At 34.9% G+C, this 15,164-nt stretch overlaps 1 protein-coding gene across 50 annotated transcripts in view; it reads left to right on the top strand.

Annotated features, from left to right (window-relative positions):
* LOC141401226 (long-chain-fatty-acid--CoA ligase 5) overlaps window positions 1-14,903 on the top strand; it is a 48,437-nt gene extending 33,534 nt beyond the window's left edge. For 33 of the 50 annotated variants that reach the window (XM_073981265.1, XM_073981255.1, XM_073981270.1 and 30 more), the window contains 8 exons: window positions 10,871-11,044; window positions 11,103-11,640; window positions 11,893-12,246; window positions 12,308-12,510; window positions 12,573-12,655; window positions 12,842-13,070; window positions 13,136-13,309; window positions 14,448-14,903. In XM_073981265.1, coding sequence (XP_073837366.1) covers window positions 10,871-11,044; window positions 11,103-11,640; window positions 11,893-12,246; window positions 12,308-12,510; window positions 12,573-12,655; window positions 12,842-13,070; window positions 13,136-13,309; window positions 14,448-14,585 — 1,893 coding nt within the window. In that variant the 3' untranslated portion in view covers window positions 14,586-14,903. Of the gene's footprint in view, window positions 1-1,051; window positions 1,587-1,839; window positions 1,876-10,870; window positions 11,045-11,102; window positions 11,641-11,892; window positions 12,247-12,307; window positions 12,511-12,572; window positions 12,656-12,841; window positions 13,071-13,135; window positions 13,310-14,447 lie in introns of all 50 variants that reach the window. The other 17 variants (XM_073981284.1, XM_073981285.1, XM_073981286.1 and 14 more) reach the window with 12 other exon arrangements.
* Window positions 14,904-15,164: the final 261 nt, after the last annotated feature.

The following is a 15,164-nucleotide window of genomic DNA, read 5'->3' as shown; positions in this document are numbered from 1 at the left end:
CCCAGACTGGCGCAAATGTAGTTAATTTGTTGACCTTGAATTTCACAGTCCCTCGCTAAAATAACAACAACAACAAAAATGGATGAAAAACAACAATAATGCCAAAGGAGACCATTGGAAAAAAATATTGTTGTCACCATCATCGAATAGGAAGATAAAAATAGATATGAAAATGCTTTGTCAATATGCGACATGCAAACAACCTCTACTTCTAACATTCGTTGCTTCAAGTGTACAATATTGCAATATTCCATTTGAAATGAGTCTCCTCCTGGAACTTATTTACATTTTTATTTTCAAAACTTTTGTAAATAGAAATTGCAGAAGTGATTGAGGGCGTATAACTATTGTCGTAAAGTATACACCATCTCTCAATGAGACTACCTGCAGAATTTTGCAATTAAAAATATGCTTTTCAACATCTAAAATCCAAAGCTTTGCCACTATTACATGATATGGTATTTTGAGAACGTGTAGCTGTTTCTGTAACTCATACGCTACCTGGTAATAGCGAAGTATGATCATCATACATACGTTACCTCATGTTGCAAACGCTTTCATAAATTGATTATACCTTCAGGTTTGTGTATAAATGAGCAGGGTGACGATAGGAGAAAAACATAATTTCTTAAATATGTAGACACGTAAGTTGGAACATGTATATGACGTCAAAGTTGAACAACACATATATTAATTTTTGGCATTTTTTTGCCACAATATAAAATCATAAGATTTTTTTTTTTTTTTTGAAGAAGAAAAACATTTCGCTATTGTTTTGGTGATACAATCAAGAAGTAATCTAGAGATATATTCGTCTGCTGTTAGTAGGTGTTTGGTCTTTAGATCACAGACACACATATTTCGTACAAATACAACACAAATTGCTATAGATATCCCTTCTTAATCCCCGTATTCACAATCAGCCATACATACATTCATACTTAAATATCTTGTAGATTGTATCTAGAATAAACAGAAATAATGTTTCATTGCACATCGCGTTGAATGATATATCCCCCAAGGAGTTTGTTAATCGATTTTGTTGGTTTAGTTGCTCTTTCATTGCATAGCCAATTGTTGTTTCGAATATAATTAAGAAAAAAAACCAACGCCACCACAAAACAATAAATAAGCAGTTTATTTTGGTTAATTTACAATACAAAAACAATTTTTTTAAACAACTTAACAAATTGGCAAACATGTGCTGAAAAGCTACAGAGATTACCTCTAATTCTAAAGTAAGCGAGAAAGTGAAGCAAAAAACGTGCGTCCAGAAAACCAATAACAAAACAGCGTTAAAAAGAAAACCACCATCACGTCATAAAATACAACAAATTCTAATTTCAAATAAACAAAAAAAACATAATTTTAATACATTATTAAAATTTTTGCAAAACAGAAATAAATAATTAACAACTCGCCAAAGCGAGAAAGCCAGGGTGTTTTGTATGTGGGCTACGATTTTGTATCTTCAAGTGTTTTAACAGAGTAGTTGTGAAAAATAACCATTCAAGATGTCCTGCTGTGGTCAAATCACCACCATACGTCCGCCCATTGATATGGCCAGCCAGAGTGATATTCTCAAGGTAATTAACAAAAATATGTGTTTATACTTTTCAATGGGTTTATGAAAAATTACAAAAGAAAAATAGTTCTGGGTATGTGAGTGAGTAGCATTTAAATTAAATATGCTCAACACATACCACAGAGTGGTTGTTGTTTTAGTTACTGCAAACAACAACAACAGCAGCAATTGCTAATCATTGCTCCAAACTAATGCCGAGTTTTCTTCTTTTTTTCTCTTGATTTTTTTTGGCATATTTTCCATTATTATTTTAGATAAAATATGATCCCCTTTTAGACATTAATCGCAGGGTAGGCCCATATCATTGGCAACACATAATTTTCCAACATTTGCATAAATCAATGTTATGGTAGCATCAGCATGCATGTTCCTTTCATTATCAGTAGTAGAAGAAACAAACCATAGGCTTTCGGGCTATAACGGAAGTGGTATTTTATTTCGAGAGATATATCTTCAAAATATATTTTTATTGCTTTGTAATTTATGAGATACATACATACTTATATTTGTAAATTGAACAGATAAAAACAAAGCGCTTTTTCTTTAATTGTATAATGGGAATAGAGCGGTACTCGTTTGCGTATAAGTATTGACGAAACGTATACAACATGGAGATCTAACTATTACTGATCAAATGCTTGGTTTACATTTACGAAATCCACTCGATTTCAAGTGTCAATTCCATTGGTTAAATGTCAAATGAAATCCAATGGATTTCAGATGAGATTTCAAGATCTATAGTTAGGAGCCGTGAAACATAGAAAATCGCTTTCAAACGAGCCTGGGACCGGACATGTCATCCCCAGTCATGAAAAATACGTATAAACTTGCCTATTCGGTGAAATTTTATTAAATGAACCTACTACAAACCAAATGGACATATCCCAATGTGTTTAAGTTAGTGAAACTGAAATGTGAAAATTGAATTTCTTTAATTGTAATAAATATACGCATTATATTAAAATAAATTTGTGTTATTATGGTTATTTTGTCCCCAAGGAACCACACAGAGCAGTTGTTGCTATAAGAAACCCAACGATTTAGCATAAACTTCATTTTTGTAATGTGTACGTATACTTATCTGTGCCACTGTATAAATGCTTTAATTATAGGGCTATCTCCCTTAATTGACGAACTTCATAACCCCTGACCGCCCTACTTTTCTGAACTATTGAAAAGTTGATTGGCTGATGTTCAGAGAATCTACCAACCACATCTTCAAAGATCTGTCCTCACAGATCCTCGGGTAGTTGAGATAATTTTCCGGGATATCATCAGCCTCTTGCAAATATCTGTTGATCGAATATCAGTCAAGGACTGAACCAAAAGCGGCCGTGCGACCGAACTGTAATGGTTTGACTTGACCCATCGAAGGCCGTCAACCATGCCGTATAGTTTGTTTACTACCAAAACATACACCTTTGAAGATTTTCTACTCCAAAAAAAAAAAGACGAATTAAATGTATCGAAGCTATACCAAAAGTAGGACATATGACATTTATCGTGTGTTTTGTTATCGGCTGCACCCATCGGTATAAAACATTCATCAAGGGATGCACAGTGTTACCGCTTTCATACAAAAGTGAACAAAAATAGAAGGCCAACGGTTGATGAATTTTTGCACAAGTACTTATGAGGGCACAGGAATGAAAAATATCACCTTTGGTCCATATCGGTTCAGATTTGGATATAGCCCCCACATATACATACACATATTTTCCCGATTTTGCTACAACTCGTTCAATTTTGATAGAATAGCCTTCAAATTTATTATGTGTTATTCTCTTAGACCCCTGAATAGCTACACCGATTTTCACAAAAATCGGTTCTGATTTGGATATAGCCCCCATATATATCTTTCCCCGATTTTGCTATAACTCGGTCACTTTTAATCGAATAGCCTTCAATTTTTATATTTGATATTTTCTTAGGCCCCTGAGTTGTTTCACCAATTTTCGCAAAAATCGGTTCAGATTTGTATATCTTTCCCCGATTTTGCTATAAATCGCTCAAATTTAACATGGCCCCTGTTCAGTTTTAACGATTTTGATTTGATTTCGCAAAAATCGCTACAGATTTGGATATAGCCTCCATATATATCCTTCACCGATTATGCTATAAATCGGTCAATTTTTGAAATATAGCCTTTAAATTTAACATGGGACGTTTTCTTAGGCCCTTTTCAGTTGTTTCCATAAAGTCACATTTGGTCTAGTGACTTTTTATATGTTATTTAAACAAGATACAAATTGTATAGAAAATCGCTTAGAAATCGGAACGAATTCGGAATGAAGATTCTTAATATACATCCGAAATTGTTCAGAGGCTTCGAACATCCAAAATTTGGTTTGCTGGGAAGGTACATCCGCTTTTCATACGATATTTTTTCCGAAATCGTATAGATATTGCATTCAAATTTGATCAGTATTCGGTACGAATAATGTCCTTTTCGAATTACCCAAGGTTTTCTTTCGATTTTGGAATGAAAGTGTCGGCAAAATCATACGATTTCTCTCCAAAATGTTGTTCCAAAATGATTTCAAACTCTACATGTATCATTAATTTGGTCCGATTTCGGTTCCGAGTCCGGAAGAAACATCAGAAATTCGGACGGATTACCGCTAAATGCATTTTAGCCTACAGGTTGTAAAAGACGGTGTTTCCGATAGATCAGTCGGTCGGTGAATGATCGTGAGTGATATAATTGAGTTAAAGAGGAGTGAAAGAATCGTCAGAAACTAACGGATTACAGGCAGGTTGCGGATTGACAGGGGTGAACGAATCACAGTCAGCAAACAAAACGTCAAGAGACACCATACCACAGCGCGAAATATCCCCAAAATGTAGAAGAAAACGGTAAAATATTCTTCATTAAGCTTAAATAAAGATGTTGTAAACACAAATTCTTGATAGAAGTGAAAATATTGTTATTTATTTTTGATTAAAAATTATTTTGACAGCAAATGAAGACATCAGTTGGTATTACTGTATCACCTTCTTTCTTATACCATGATGCAAGCGTTTTATTTGAGAGATCGCATCATGAAGTATATATTTATATACTTACTAGCAGACCCCGGTCCGCGTTGCTGGCCCGTCGTAATGAGTTTTAATTCAAAATTAGGTATTTTCTACCTCACTTCTTCGGTCCATTGTCAAACCGAGAAGGATTTTAAATTTATCAACAGATTTTGTCTGTAACCTTTCTTTTCTCTTACGGGCTTTGTCGGATTTTTCGCCAATTTGTGCCTTTTAGGATTTATTATCGTCCATGTCACTGTCTTTATCCTATATGTTTTAGCTTTTCATGGCTGAAGGAACGTTGAACCTCACCATTTAAGTACATTTGTAAATATATAGTTTTTCTTGATCGGGGGACAACCGCCGTTGTCTCGAAAACTAATTTGTTGAAAAAATTGGGCGTGGTCATCAGTTTTCAAGATATAACATAATAAAAAAAGTGGGCCTGGTCCGGTCCTAGGGTTCACACAACTTCATTGCCTACCAAAATGTATGCTGAAACCGATATAATCATAAGTTTGGCTTATACATATAGCGTTTAACAGAAAGGCATGGAGAAGGTACCCCACATAACAACGGCAAACATTGAGCTTTTGCTGCAAATTTTATGGAAATCCCTTCAGTAGTATTGGAGTTATGACATACTACAAAAAAACAGGCTTGGTCGGGCCTATAGGCCCCAAAGAAGTACCTAGATTGTAGATTAATCCGTAAATTTTTATTCCGATACATACATAATTTTTGCAAATATAACGTGTTTTTGTTTAAAAATATCGCATAGGGAAGGTACTTCCCCTCTGGAATTCAATAAAATATGTAACCTGTTTTCGGGGGCGTGGTAAACTTTTCTTTCCAAAAAACCTAAGTTGGGTTATGACGGCATTTGATTTTTATTCATAAAGGTAAGGCGTTTTTTTAAATATGCCCTCTTCAAAATTCAAGAAAATATGCCTGTACATTCCCTGACATTTTCACGAATATCGGTTCAGTAGTTTTGTAGATGTAACATATTTTAAAAAGTGGGTATGGTCAAGTCTGTGGTTCCTAAAAAAGTAGGTAAAGTCGGAGACACAACCACAATTGTCTCGCAAATTAACTTCCAAATAGATACATTCGTAATTATTGTAAATACATATAACATTTTTAAAAAAGTAGGGTATAGGGGAATTTCCCCGCCCTTACATTCCCTGGCAATTTCAGGAAAATCGGTTCAGAAGTTTTTGTTTGAAGAAAAGATAAAAATAGAAAAATGAAAAAAGTGGGCGTAAAAGTGGGCATGGTCAAATTTTCTCAACTAATGCCATTACCAACGAACGATATTTGATATTTATGTATAAAGATTGCACACGGTGTGCCTTAACCAAATTTAAATGAAAGGTGCTTACACCTGGGAAGTTTTTGCAGATTCTGAAACTACAATACTCATAGATGAGAAATATCAAGAAACAAAAAAATCGCCGGAGGGATCGCGATTTAAGTTCACATTTTTAGGGGTCCTTTAGGTTTTCGCGATTTTGCTCGGAAACCGCGAGTCCTATGTAAATGAGCCTAAAGAAAATGTTGTTGCTGTAAAAATTCTCCACAAGATTGGCCTTTATGATATTTTCGTAGATGTTACCGTTATTGAGATATAGAAGTTCAAATTGAGACAATGCACAGTGGATCCACCCATTGGCCACCAATCCCACGGCAGCGGGTTCTTACGTACCGGATTGACCCGAAACCAAAAGTGTTTCGGCCAGCGGCTGCCAACCCAGCATAAAATGCTGCTACAACAACAACATTGGCCAAAAATAAAAAAATTAATGTCAAAATTTTGGTACAACATCTGGCAACTCTGGTTTTTTGGTACAACATCCGCTATGACATGGACCTTTTTAAAATATATTAGTTTTTGTTTCATTCGAACGCGATCTTCTTAAGAATAGCTTCAAAAGACGGAGCAGTTGACTAAAATTTTTTGTTGTGAGTACGACCTATTTTTAAGTGCAGGTAAATATATTCAAAATATCGCGAAACTAATACGTATAGCAAAATATTACAGTGGATTTTGAAGGATGAGGTAATAGCTTAATTTTGATTAAAAAATAGTATTTTAGCGTGGTGTGGAATTCTAGTTAGCTGCATATTTTCTTAGTGTATTTTGTAATGCCAATTCGATCATATACTTAAATTTGACCTAAGGTTTTATTCATGGTGCCCACTAGTGCCCACCTCGGGAATAAGTTTCCAAAGTAGGTCATGCGTTAAAGATTATTCAGTATTAAAATCAGCTGCCATCTAGTGCCAGACTATAAATGGTGGGTCGCTGACTAAAGCTGCCCTATAATAGGGTTTCTATGGATATATTAGGGTATAACTCTGTTATCTGACCACGTACATTAACATTATTGGCATCAGTGGCAAGATGAAGAAATCTTCTTCCAAATTAGACTTACGTTGGCGGTACGTGCCTTCCAGTAAGAACGCTATAAGATCTATATTAGAAATTTTGCCAATTTTTAGATAAAAATATTGATTTTTTTAATCCGCTAAATTGGTTGGATTTTATGTTGTTTTTGAGAAAATTTTTTTGTTTCCCTAAGCCTATTTTTGCATCATAAGATAATCGGACCTTTGTTCATGTCATTTTGTATTAACCGCCTAAAAAAATTTTTACCGTATACCCCCTCCAGAGGGGAAAGGGGGGAGAATGTCACGCTCGTGGTTTCTTAAAACACTCTTCGCAGCAGCACAAAGCTGTAACCGGGGCATTGGCTTGATTTTTACACTTTAAATATTTTTGGCCACTTTCTCCATACAAGTGGATCCACTGTGCAATGCACTGACCGTATCGCCTCCTTACAAAACAATATCATGCTCAGTGCGCCTTAACTAACTTTTGATGAAAACCGCTTACACATGGGAAGATTTCAAGGATTCTGAAACAGCAATGTTCGTAGATAAGAAAAATAAAAAAACAGAAAAAATCGCCGGAGGGATTTGTAAATAAATCGCGATGAAAATTCACAATTTTAGGGGTTTTTTAGGTTTCCACGATTTTGTTTGGAAACCGCAAGTCGTATCGACATGAGTCTGAAGAAAATGTTGTAGCTGTGAACATTCTCTACAAGAGTGACCTTTACGATATTTTCGCAGGTTTTACCATTTTTGAGATATAGAGGTTCAGTTCAAATTTTTAGGTTTTTATCTTAAGTCTTCAAGATTTTACTTGGGACTAAAGAAAATGTTGAAGCTGTGAAACTTCTTTACAAGATTGTATGATTTATTTTTTCGTAGGTTGTACTATCTTCAAGATACATAAGTTTAATTTGGGAAATTGCAGTAATGTCATTGTTTTATAAGGAGGCGATACAGTCAGTGCATTGTCTCAATTTGAACTTCTATATCTCAAAAACGATAAAACTACGAAAATATCGTAAAGGTCAATCTTGTGGAGAATTTTCACAGCTACAACATTTTCTTTAGGCCCATTTTGTAAGGACTCGCGGTTTCCAAGCAAAATCGTGAAAACCTAAAGAACCCCTAAAAATGTGAACTTAAATCGCGATTTATTTGAAAATCCCTCCGGCGATATTTTTTGTTTCTTGATATTTCTCATCTATGAGCATTGTAGTTTTAGAATCTGCAAAAACTTCCCAGATTAGTTAAGGCGCACCGTGTGCATTTATAAATAAAACACTGCACCTTACTTTTTTTTTAATTATTTATTTTTTAGTAAATGCATTTTTTGGCCACTGAGAACCCCATAACCCAATTACATCCAATTTAGGCCGAAAATGTAGATAAAAACTTCAAATTACCTGAAAACGGGTGGAAACCGTACAAGTTTTAGTGGGGAAGTTTTAGTGGGGAAGTTTTCTGGACCAATGGAAACTCTAATTTACAGCCAATTCGGACTAAAAATGTAGATACAAACATCAAAATACATGAAATCGGATTGCACCGCTATATGGGGCTATAGGAAAAAACAGACGCATATTGGTTTTGGTTACATATTCATGTATTGTCATCCAAATCTGAACAGTGTACAATATTTTAGTTCGATTGGTCAACTGCATCTGTGTTAAAAATGAGTTAATAGACTTGAGTCAACATTTGTTCACAATGATGGAGCGAGGAATAGGATGAAGAATATGATGAATTTGTTAATGTTGCTTAAAAGCAATCTGAAAATATTAAATTTCGTTGATGCTGATCGTTGACAAGATTACTACGATATTCCTCGCAAATTCCTTCTGGGAATAAGGAGATACTTCTCTAATGCAACCCGATCTGTTAACATTGCCATTCATGATAGTAAATAACAAATTTTACAAAGAGTAAAATTGATTCTTTTTAAATACAAAGATTACTATAATAAACAAATATTTTTGGGGTAAAATTGATTTATAATGCTCTGGAAAATCTCACATGATATTCTAATAATAAATATAGACGTTCAATTGTTATTTGTTTAACAACAATATACTTTGTAAAAGTGTGTAGTTTTCAATATTATGTATTTAAATTTTAAATTTTAAAATCTGATATGAAATATGTAATTTTGCAACAGCTGGCTGTATTATGACATTCTCAAAGAGAGAAAAATACAAATTCCACTTGTTAGCAATCCATCGATGGGAAATGTTTCATCACAAGACATGTGGTCAATATCATATTGAAGCATTTCAGATACATTCTATAAAAAAACACTTTAAATTGTTTGTTTAAAAATTCAATTAATGTAAAGATGCTGCTTGTGTTTTAATGCAAATTAATTTACAAAACAATATTGGCGGTCTTTTTTCTTTGGAATTAACATTGAGAAATCCATTAAGAGTCTAAAGATTTTAGATGTTGACGTCAAATTAGTGTTTCGCTTGTAATGTTTAATCACCAAACATTGTATACAATTTTCAAAATATATAGAAATTGATAAAATGACATCTCGCATTGTTAACAAGAGGAAAATTAGAACACATAATGTATTTCCTTTATGCCTTTTGTATTGTTTTCTTTTTAAATTGGGGAAAAAATACCACTTCCCGGATACCCACCCTTTTACACCCAGCGGGTATTTCAAATCATTTGTTGCCTTCAAAGAGAATTCGTTACGTTTCACAGCACAAAACGTAAACAAAATACGTTTAGGCAAAAGAAAACATAAATGGCATGAATTACTTGTTATTGTCAATCATTCAAAATCGATGACTTGCCCCGCACTTCCTTGCCTGAAGAGTGCCCATAAATCGATCATATTCATGATGGTGATGATGAATTCATACTTTTTGACAGGTATAAACATTTTTTGCATACCGGTCTGCATTCCATATTACGAATACACCACACACACACACATACATTCACATTCCCAAATAGCGAATACACTTATTCTTTGAAAATATAGCAGTTGTTTAATTTGCCGTTATGCCGATGGACAGTGCGACGCCCCTTTTGTGCTATTACACCACCCCAAACCACAACCCAGCAAATTAAATCGAAAAATAAAAACAAAAATAGGCGAATCTTTTTGATCACTTGGCATCCGTATCCATCAACACTTGTTGAATATTAACATAATGCCGTTAAATGGAATGAATTTTTCAACACTAAGCACATCAAAATTGTTTAAAAGCGTTTTAGACTCAGAAACGCTAAGTGCCTGGTAATAATCTGAAGGGGGCGGGCGCATTCGAACGTCACCGTATTTGGCATACCAAGTGGTAGTAGCATAATTTATCTAAATTTGATCCAATATTATTCTTACTATTGCTATATCTCTTGACTGGGGCTGTGTGCAAGGAAAATTGGCTATTCAAAGCCACGTCATGTTATTGTCTATCGTCGTCAAAGGCAAATAACAATAAAACTGCCACCAAAAGTCAATAAAAGTATTGATTGTTAATTGCGCAGACCACCATAGAAGCAAATACTTGGACGCAACACGCTCGAAAAAAAAACAACAATTGATTTCATGCGTCTGACGTTGGCTGGTCATAAATTTTCGTTTAGTTTAGAATTTTTGCCGATAAATAACCGATTAATGTCTTTACACGAAGGATTTATGCCTTGCGACATGTGTGTGTGTGTGTCTGTGGAATGGGGATAACCTTCTCGCGTATTAAAATATGCCAATATATAATTGAATTTACATTTCACAACAACAACAACAAAGCGTACATGATTTTCTTTATGCACCACCTTTCACTCATCATTGTCTTGTTCTTCCATATTTTTTCTCTTCTTTTTTTCTTGTCGTTTCGAACACCATTTTGCTTACAGGGTCCTGAACAAATTCACGTTTCCAAATTCTACAAAGAATCAAAAAATGGCAAATTCATTTCATACATCACAGAGAATGTGCGGACTTTGTATCAAACATTTCGTGAAGGTGCCTATGCCTCAAATAATGGACCCTGTCTGGGATGGCGTGAAACCTTAACATCTCCATATCAGGTAAGAGGAATGAAAATAAAGGAATACACATCTCCCTTAATGGAAATTTTTTTTTTAGTGGATCAATTATGATGAGGCATTGCTACGGGCCAAAAACTTTGGCTCAGGCATGCTTGCCATGGGTGTACGTCCCAAACAATTGGTGGGCATCTATTCACAAAATCGTCCAGAATGGATTCTGTATGAGCAGGGTTGTTACTGTTATTCGTTGGTGGTAGTACCGCTCTATGACACTCTTGGACCAGATGCCTGTGCTTTTATTATACGTCAGACTGAAATGTCAATTGTGGTGGTGGAGGATGATGCCAAAGCAACCATGCTTCTGGACAAAGCACCACGTTCGCTGAAAATTCTGGTGGCCATAAAGCCTGTAAGGCCAGCCACATTGGAGAGTGCTCGTAGTCGAGGCATACAAATCCTTTCGTTTATCGATGTAGAAAAATTGGGTGCCAAAAGTAATCATCCGGAAGTACCGCCTACCTCAGAAGATCTGTGTACGGTGTGTTACACGTCTGGTACTACGGGCAATCCTAAGGGTGTTATGCTGACACATGGCAATGTTGTGGCCGGAGTATGTGCGGTAATATTACAGTTGGGTAAGTAAAATATTCCGGAAATAGTAGTTGAAATTGCTGGATTCCACAATATCGGTGGAATATATCCACTGTCCATTTTAATATGTCCACAATTTAGCAAATTGAGGGCATTTCATAAATGGAATGGGCGTAGGCATCTGAAAAAGAATATGTTTGTACAGTTAACAGATTTCTGCCATAACTTTATATGGAAACAACACACCCTTTGTATAATCCTTCTTAATATCCCATTACTTTTTGTCTCCATTACAGGTGACCATCGCATTCGTGCTGGTGATGTTATGATATCGTTCCTGCCGTTGGCTCATATGTTCGAACGCTGTTGTGAGAATGGCATGTACTATGTCGGAGGTAGTGTTGGCTTCTATTCGGGCGACATCAAAGAACTGAACAATGATTTGAAGATGTTAAAGCCAACTGTTATGCCGGCTGTGCCTCGTCTATTGAATCGTGTCTACGATAAAATTCAAAATGAAATTGCTGCCTCGTCCATAAAGAGAGCCTTATTTAATATGGCTTTAAAAGCCAAGGAGAAAGAAATATCCAGAGGTATATTGAGACGTAACGGTTGCTGGGACAAGTTGGTATTCAAAAAAGTGCATCAAGGTAAGATAACAAGTTACACTCGCTTTGAAAAATAAATAATTTATTTAATTTTCATTCTTAGCTTTTGGTGGAAATCTTCGTTTAATGGTGGTGGGTTCAGCACCCTTGGCTGGCAATGTTTTGACTTTTATGCGCTGTGCTTTGGGATGTTTGGTAGTAGAAGGTTATGGTCAAACTGAATGTACCGGTGCCATAACATTAACTGTACAAGGCGACTATGTACCCAATCATGTGGGACCACCAGTGTCCTGTAATGCCATTAAGGTAATCAAATTGAGAATGGTGAAATTAAAAAAAACACATATTTTTTAAATTGTTGTTCTTAGTTGGTAGATGTGCCGGAAATGGAATACTACGCTAATCAAAATACGGGTGAAGTTTGTGTTCGAGGTTCAAATGTGTTCCATGGGTATGTTGGCTTAAAATAAAAATTCTCATTTTTATTAGAATAATTATCTAAAGGATTCTCTCAGCTGAAAAAATGTGTAGAGTCCTAGGTGTCAAAAAAAAGTTTATGACTATTGTATCCTCATTGATATAGTGTTTCTTCTTGAGAACTTACACATATTGTAATAATTTGACTTTGCATTTCCAGTTACTACAAAGATCTTGAAAAAACTGCCGAAGCCATTGACCCTGAGGGTTGGCATCATACCGGAGACGTAGGTATGTGGTTACCAAATGGCACTTTACGCATTATTGATCGCCGTAAGCATATCTTCAAGCTGAGTCAGGGTGAATATATTGTACCCGAGAAAATCGAAAATATTTATACCTTAAGTCAGTACGTTAATCAAGTCTTTGTCTACGGCGAAAGTCTGAAGGTGAGTTCTGCTGATGGTATATATTTCCTAGATTGTTTTTACTAAAATTATTCGTTTTTTTGCAGAGCTGTATTGTGGCTGTGGTTGTGCCCGATGTCGAAGTTCTGAAACAATGGGCCATGGAAAATGGTGTACGTGGTACACTGTCGGTACTTTGCAATAATTCTCAAGTTAAAGAACTCATTATGACGGATATGCTGAAATGGGGTAAACAAAGTGGATTGAAATCATTTGAACAAGTAAGTAAAGAGAAGGAGCTGTCATTATAATGAATTGAAAGGATACTTTTTTAGCGAGAAAAATGAAATGATAGTTGTTTGCAAATATTTTTGTTCTGATGTTTTTTTGGGAAAGCCGGAAAGCCGAAAAGTGAGTGTGATTCTTTTATTTGAGAATACGAGACACTTAAAGAGCTCGGTTCGGTTTTTCGCTAAAAAAGGCATCATTTCAAAAAGCTGAAAAGCCAATTGATAATTCCCTTCGCCGGGATGAAATCATGATATTGGTAGCGATCAGTACAATTTTGCAACCCTGTCAGTTCGTTTTGAAAAACATAACTCTCTGTAGCAGAAAGTAATGATGAAGTTTAAGCCATTGGGGTAGTACTCCAGACAACAATCAATGAAAAAAGTATTTTATTTTTAAACGTATTGAAATCTGTTTTTATTGTTGAGCTAGCGAACATCTATAGAGGAGATTTGGGAGTCTTTATATAGAGTTGTATGGATTTTTTATAAGGCTGCGCTGCAGGGAGTTCTTATAAATGCAGAATGGAAATATCCTTTGTATAGACGAACTGCGTGGAAACTTTGTGATGAGCTATAGAAACACTTTGGACGAGCTGAAGCTGTTTGAAACTTTTTTAGCAGTTCTGGGGGGAATCTTTTTGGAAGAGCTGAAAAGAAATCCTTATATAGACGACATTTAGGGTGGTTTGGGACTCTTTGCATAGAAGAGCTATAAGGAATGTTTATAGTTACAAACTGTCCACCTAGGAAAGCATGTATGGAGTCTTTATTGATGAAAGGATTTCTTATAAGCAAATAAAATGAGGTCTTATAGAGCAGCTAAAGCGAGCATAAAAATGAGTTGTACATATGAGCTGATGATTGCAGTTTTATTAGAGGAGCTTAACTGAGTCCTTACTGGCGAACGGCAGAGTCTCTTTGCAAACGAAGTAATAGAAGTCTAAAAGACGAAGTGAAGGAAGTATTTATGAGCGAGTTGAAAGCAGTAGCAGTATTCAAGATCAGCTTCATAGTCTATTTGTCATGAACAAGTTAGGAGTGTTGAAGCGCACCTTTATCAAATACATACGTTTATATATTCCATGTTTAATCTCGATTAATATTATTACGTTCTTCTTACTATTTTCAGGTTAAAGACATTTATCTACATCCCGATCCATTCTCGGTGCAAAATGGCTTGCTGACCCCTACCTTCAAATCGAAACGGCCACAACTGAAGAGTTACTTTAAACCCCAGTTGGAGGATATGTATAAACATCTGGCCTAAGGCTGTCAAATCCTTGTTTAAACTATAATCAACTTAAAAACCAAAAAATAGAAATTATAAAACAATAATTACAAATAATTTTAATAATAATAATAATCTAAAGAAGAAATAAAAAGTAAACTATTTTTATGACCTATCAAGAAAAAAAAAACAAAAACCAGAAAACAGGCTGCAAATATTCAATTTTTAGAAATTCTCAATAATCGACTTTTCTTTCATTTGTTTCCTTTTTTTCTTTTTCTCTGAAAAAATATACACGATAAGACTATATAGCTACAACAACAACATATAAATTATAATAAAACAAGAGCAGTAACAGAATTATAAAATAATAATAATAAATTAAATTAGTACCTCTTTTAACACTAAATAGATGATATGTTAAGAAAGCGGAGAAGTCTTAAAATATAGAATTCTAAAAGAGAAGAGAGATGAAATACATTCACCACACAGAAACACAATTACACACACACACACATTTATATCATAAAACAAACGAAAGCAATAATTTCAAGAAACGAAAAATACGATTTTATCACACATATGCAAAATAAAAAAAGTTTGATTTCATCAGTTCTG

This window comes from Musca autumnalis, unplaced genomic scaffold (genome assembly GCF_047663935.1).
Source record: "Musca autumnalis isolate F117 unplaced genomic scaffold, ASM4766393v1 scaffold_4, whole genome shotgun sequence".
In the NCBI taxonomy this organism is placed as follows: Eukaryota; Metazoa; Arthropoda; class Insecta; order Diptera; family Muscidae; genus Musca; species Musca autumnalis.
Note: the sequence above shows the minus strand (reverse complement) of the source record. Positions and strands in the feature narration are given on the sequence as shown.